At 34.8% G+C, this 6,945-nt stretch overlaps 1 protein-coding gene across 1 annotated transcript in view; it reads right to left on the bottom strand.

Moving 5' to 3' along the window:
- Positions 1-348: 348 nt before the first annotated feature.
- The window catches only part of LOC107601379 (histone deacetylase 4-like), a 200,749-nt gene continuing 194,152 nt past the window's right edge, over positions 349-6,945 (bottom strand). Inside the window, exons 25-26 of the mRNA XM_016293542.1 lie at positions 6,673-6,814; positions 349-2,948 (exon numbers count right to left, since the gene is read on the bottom strand). Coding sequence (XP_016149028.1) covers positions 2,909-2,948; positions 6,673-6,814 — 182 coding nt within the window. The 3' untranslated portion in view covers positions 349-2,908. The remainder of the gene's footprint in view (positions 2,949-6,672; positions 6,815-6,945) is intronic.

Genomic DNA, 6,945 nt, shown 5'->3' with positions numbered 1-6,945 from the left:
AATTTAAAAAGACGTTTTACTTTTCAGTTTTTTGTTAATTCTCAAACATTTTTAGATTTAAATCATTTTATTATTTCATATTTAATGCATGTTTTACAAGAAAAAACGATTTCAGTTGTTCTACTTCAAAATTTCATTTAACGTATTATTTGTGAAATTTACTAGCAATTTCTGAGAGATAATTGTTTCTACACCATTTTTTTTAAGTGTGTATCATTTCTACACCTCCAAATAATGATTATTTTCAAACACTTATTTTGGAAACTCCCATGTCTGTCATTGGTCGGAACAAACAGACAGCCACACCCCCAAACTCACATCATTGGCTGATCCTGTTTTGCTGGCCTCATTTTTTTTTAAAGCAAAATGCAATTTCTTAAGTATTTTTCTAGGTGAAATACGACCTGGACATGTTGTTGACAGGTTAAAGTAATTCAAACCCATTTAAAAATACGCTAAAATAACTAAAATACATTTTTTAGATGTACCCCACAGAAGGATCACTGTGATGTCAGCATCTACTCTAGCTGGTCTATCCAAATGGACTTTTACCAATGGAAATGTACAGTGTCAGTCCATAATGTTTTTGTTTTAGAGTTTAAAGAGCAAACTGAAGCCTGGAACCACGAAGATCCGTTTGATCAAGAGTTTACGGTGCCAGAGTAATGCTACTGCGAATGCATGAAACCAATAAACAGTGCCTTCAGTGGAACCAGCGACGGCCGAAGCCAGAGACATACTGAAATATATCACTTTGCAATACTAGTTCTCTTATTCGAGTCTGCAATCTTTATAATATATAATATATCTATAGATCTTTGTAATATAAATCTACTATGAACAGAACGTAGTAAATACACAATTGTCGGAATCATTATACAAAGTAAAAGCATCTCCCTCCCACCTCATACAAAAAAAAACAAGATAAAAACCAATTAAAAAAGGCTTGTTACTCTCTAAAACACGAAACTAACTACTACATAAAGACTGACAAATGAACAAGTAAATAATCCAAAAAGTACAAAAAAAACAAAACAACAACAAAAAATACAGGACAAACGCGCAAGTAAAATGAACAAGAAAATAACGGGCACCAACCCAAAGTGAAGTAGTCATACGTGACAGGCATATATAAAAATGAAGTCGAGGAACAATGGCAACGGTGAGTCAAATCTCCCGCCTTAATGCGTCTCATATTGAACATGACACACAGAAAAAGAATGCCAAAGGTAGTTGCCGAGAGGCTAAACACGAGTCAGGGGCTGTCAAACAAATTATCGCCTCTTCATCAGTCCAGAATCGAAAAGTTCAATGTACAATCAAAGTCAAGCCAAATGATCTACTGTCAGCATGCATAATTGCGTATATATACAGTTCTATGTACCGCTTCGAAACGCCGCCGCGGCTTCGAAACTACGTCAATGTCCCATGCAGATTGTCTGAGTATCACAGTCGTCTCAGAGGCGTTTTACGATTGTTTTCTGAGTGGAAGCTGGTGGTCCCGCTACTTCCTGGATTGTGTCATGTGACGGGCACATGTTCGGTAGCACCTGCCCCTAGCGAAAGGCCCATAACCCTCCTCGCTCAGGCCCGACGGCAGGAAACCAGCACTAAATCTCACCAGGTGGCACGTCTGAAGGCTCAGTGGTACATTTAAAATCGTTAACCAGCCCTTTTCCGCTTGTTTCGAAGGTGTCAATAAAATTGACTGTCTGCTGAGTAGAATAATAGTAGTGATACGCTAGTGCCCTTTGATTAACTGTAAAGTAACCGGAATACTAGACATTCATGGCTATATAAAAGTACAACATGTCGTGAGAAGGAAAAATAGAAAGTTTGTCTCGAACTACAAATCGTATGACGCAAGGTCATCGCAGCCCTATTCTATATGCTGGCAGCAAACTCATGCTTGTTGGCGCTGTTAAACTACGATTTGGCAGATGGAAAGCTGCATGCTGACCAACTTTTCGGAGAAGGAGGAAGTGCGTATTTGGTCATTAAGAGTTGAAACGAGACGCTACATTGGCTTGCCGTCTAAAGCGCTGGAGAATTCAATCGAACGTTTTGCCCTTGGATCGCTGGCAACTACCTTAAAGTTTGTTAGTCAGTGACACTTAGAGTCATGTAACGTCCAACACAAGCCCAGTAAAAATGAAGGAACAGAAAACAGGTCATAATGTGTGTGAAACATGAAGATATCTGCAGGGAGTTCCTGGTAAACATGCTGAGGGTTTCTCGATTCTTCAGGCCAGCCTTTGACCGTCGCGTGTCAAGAAATACCGAGACGGCGAAACGTCTTCCCTCCTGTAACTAGTTTAAGGCAATGTTCTTCTGGATCCATCTTTTGAAAAAGGCACAAACTCGCATTGTCGACTCTCCGTCGGGCTTCCCAGAATCCTTCGATCGCTCTCCCGATCACATCGTCCACCCTCGTGAAGCAGTAACTCGAATTGCGAAAGGAACGAGTCAATTGTTTCTCCAAGAATAAAAGAAAGACAGACACAACGAACAGAGAGAGACGACAAATAAAAAACGTAGGCCGTAACAGCCGAAATCAGTCATATAGTGGCTCTGGAAAATAATGAAAAAGTTCTTGTCGAAAGCACCAGCTCTCACATCTAACAATGAAACGTGAGTCTATGTCCTGCTCAAAAGTTAAGCGTCCCTGCGGACAGACCAGGTTTAACAGTCCTGGACGTTCTGCCACGGACAGAGACAGACTAACACGGCTGAGATGTTTGTCGCGCTCTGGGTGTCACAGAGATTTCTTCAGGCCGTTTCAGATCCCGTGCTCAAAGCGCGCACATCGTGGGATAAAAAATGAAACGGATAGAGAGAGTAGAGCGACATCAGAGGACTTGAAGAGGTTCTGAGCCGAGAAGGTCACCAAGGCAGTCGATCGGACCTTCTACAATGGAGGTTCCTCTTCCATAGGCTCCTCCTCTGTCCTGTGGGGAGACATAGCAAAACACATTAAAAGTTTCCACATCTTTTCACTCCATGATATTTGGGATTTTAATCAAATAAATTTGAATGTAATAACTAATTGAATATTTTAGAGGCAAGCACAATTACCAGTGTTATTTTTGTATCATTGTTTCATTTTGTATCATAAACTATTATAGTTTATATATATATATATATATATATATATATATATAAACTATTATAGTTTATATATATATATATATATATACAGTATATATATATAAGCAACAAAAATGTTTTATTTAATTTTTAGTTAACTATAATAACCTTGACAAGTACAATGGAAATTTATATTCACTATATAATGTTCATGATTTTAAGATTCGACTTATTTTAATATTGAACTGGAAATTGCAATTTTAAAATTCCAAGATATTTCCAGATTTCCTTGCCTCTGGGAACACCCATGTTCATGTATTCTAGTATTATTTATATACTATTTTAGCTTTTATTTTGATATTATTAGTTTTAATTTTAGTTTAATGTTTTAGCAATTTTGATATGTTTTTGTCTTTTTTAATAATATTTTTAAATATTTCTATTTTTCTTTCTTTTTTAATTTAGTTTTAGTAATTTTAGTACTTTTTGAACTAATTGAACTTATTTTGTTTCAGTTAGCTGCTAAGGCAACATACATTTCTTAGTTTCATATAAGTTTTCATCCAATATAAACTAATATTTTAATCGTTTTAGTTAACAATAAAAACTCACAAATATATTTAAAAATGTGTTTAAAAAAGTCTTTACTTGGGATCCTTCAGTAAGGTGGTGCTAATATATTAATTATATATTCAAATAGCGTAGATTTCCCATTTTGACTTTATATAGGCACAGCAATTGGATTATATTGTATTCCAATGGAATTATATTTTTCCAATATGTACAACGTTTAGGATCACTGTACATGTTCATTTCAAAATGAATGCATTACTTCCTGTTTGGTGTCAAATTTGCAGGTGTTTCTGGAGAAAGGTGCAAGACATTAAAATCCGAGTCTGAGTTTTGTATGAGTAAAAACAGGATGCAAATTCATGGTAAAAGACAGAAATGGTGCATGGCGGAGTCATACATAACTTGAGCGTTCTATTTGAGAATTCTGGAGGAAATCAGGAGGACCACCAGAATAACGGAATTTAGGATCAAGGGAGAGACAAAAATACATTTGTTTAAAAAGTTATAAGCTAAAACGTTTTCTGGTGGCACTAGAGTGTTTGAGAGACTCCGAAACTGGCACAAAGAGTTTTGAGACCCTCCATAACCAGTGTGCCAAACGCCCAGCCAGAAAACACAGAATATTAAACTAGGAAAACCAACACTTATAATAGGTGTCAACACACTTTCTGCACTTGGCCCCTAATAGGAATAACAGGAAATAATGTGAGTGTGAACCTGTGCTGGGCACATGAATACACATGTGTGTAAGAGTGTGAGTGTGTGAGGAAGGTCCAGAAACCTCAAGCATCTGTGCTCAATGCTGCCTGAGTGTTTTCAATTAGGACTCTGGCAGACTGTGTCTCTCAGAAGCCTGACGCAGCTGGACGTCTGCCCCGCACATTCAGAGAGTGCTGTCTGCTTATCAACGCTCATGCACACACCTGTCCTGCACCTCTAGAACACTGCTGTCCCATCACACAACCAGAAATACTCACGGGGTCACAGAAACACACACTCAGGAGGCATGCTATGAGCAAACATATGCAACTTTCCAGGAATAAGATACAAAATACAGTCCGAGACTCATTTGTAAGTCATTTTGGAGCAAATTGTGAATGAAAGGAGGTGCTTAACATTAACATAATTTTGGAAGTCAAACTAAATATTATATTAATTGTTTTTATTTATTTTCATTCACGTTTAGAAATGCTGAGACACGTCTGAATAGTTTAAAACTGGTTTTGACTGATTTTCTGCTGCGGTTTTGTCATTTTCTTTGTAATATTTATTTTTATAATGTAAAATTATAATATATTAACATATACACTACCGGTCAAAAGTTTGGGATCATAACGATTTTTAATGTTTTTTTTTTACAGGAGTTTCTTATGCTCATCAAGGCTGCATTTATTTGATCAAAAATACAGGAAAAAATGTAATATTGTGAAGTATTATTATGATGTAAAATAAAAATGTTCTATTTTAATATACATTAAAATATAATTTACTTCTGTGATGCAAAGCTAAATTTTCAGCATCATTACTCCAGTCTTCAGTGTCACATGATTCTTCAGAATTCATTCTAATATGCTGATTTATTATCAGTGCTGGAAACTGTTGTGCTGCTTAATATTTTTTTGGAACCTGTGATACTTTTTTTTAGGATTCTTTGATGAATAAAAAGTTAAAAAGAAGAGCATTTATTTAAAATATAAATCTTTTCTAACAATATACACTACCGTTCAAAAGTTTGGGGTCAGTAAATTTTTATTCTTTCATTTTTTGAAAGAAATTAAAACTTTTGTTCAGCAAGGATGTGTTAAATTGATAAGAAGTGATAGCAAAGATGTATATTGTTAGAATAAATGCTGTTCTTTTTAACTTTTTATTCATCAAAGAATCCTGAAAAAAGTATCGCAGTTTCCAAAAAATATTTGGCAGCACAACTGTTGCCAACATTGATCCTAAACAATTCTAATAATAAATCAGCATATTAGAATGATTTCTGAAGGATCATGTGACACTTTCTACTGGAGAAATGGCTGATGGAAATTCAGCTTTGCATCACAGAAATAAATTATATTTTAAAGGATATTAAAATAGAAACCATTATTTTATATTGTAATAACATTTTGCAAGATTACCATTTTTTTCTGTATTTTTGATCAAATAAATGCAGCCTTGAGCACAAGAGACTTCTTTAAAAAATCATTACAAGTCTTACTGATCCCAAACTTTTGAGCGGTAGTGTATATATCAGGGTTATTATTAGAGTTATCTAAAACTGAAATTAAAACCATAACAAAAACTCCATTACTTGAAATATAATACATGTTAACAAAAATGAACTATAAAACTTATTTCAGCTAATTGTCAATGCAACATTTCACCTCTTTAGTTCAGTTTAACTTTGTGTACTAAAATAACTAAAACCAAATCAGTAATAAAAATGAATGAAAACTATGTAGTCCTATATAAGAAAAACAAAAACTACTAAAAATGACAAAAACAAATAAAATGATTAAAACTTTAACCAAAAAAAAAAAAAAACATGAAATATATATGGAAAATATAAAAACTGATTCAAAATATTAATGAAAACTAAAATGAATATAATAGATTCTAAATGGAACTACACTCTAAAAAATGCTGGGTTGTTTCATCCCAATTTTGGGTCAAATATGGACTAACCCAACTATTGGGTTAAAAAGTTAATTTAAAAATGTAACCAAAATTTAACCTAACAGTTGGGTTAATCCATATTTGACCCAAATTGGGTTGAAACAACCCAGCATTTTTTAGAGTGTATAATATAATCCTAATTTTATATATAAATAAATAAATAAATATATATATATATATATATATATATATATACACGTGTATGTATGTATGTATGTATGTACGAATATATATATACATATATATACTGTATAACACATCAAATAATTCTCACAACAAAAAACAAGTAAAGGAACCCAAAATTTGTGGAATGTGCCATTTGACAAACACACATAGCTATAACTGCACCTCTTTCCCATGTGCTTGTTGGCCACAGACAGGGAGGCCATGGCGGTCACCGTCTCTGCCTCTTCAGTTTCACATCTCTGAGCCTCCAGCAGTGAGTATCCCAGAGTCGAGGCAGATCTCTGCAGCGAGCGCCAGTATTTACCTAAGCACAAAACACAGTCAAAGCTCAGCCTTAAACATGACTAAGCAGTTTATTTACAAGTGCGAGACGTCAAGTAACATGTAAAGACATCACATGCATGCCAGAGTTATGACTACACAGCATAAAGTCTG

The sequence above is a fragment of the Sinocyclocheilus grahami genome, unplaced genomic scaffold (genome assembly GCF_001515645.1).
Source record: "Sinocyclocheilus grahami isolate Dianchi unplaced genomic scaffold, SAMN03320097.WGS_v1.1 scaffold304.1, whole genome shotgun sequence".
NCBI classification, from domain to species: Eukaryota; Metazoa; Chordata; class Actinopteri; order Cypriniformes; family Cyprinidae; genus Sinocyclocheilus; species Sinocyclocheilus grahami.
The sequence above is the reverse complement of the archived record's forward strand: the minus strand, read 5'-3'. Positions and strand labels throughout refer to the sequence as shown.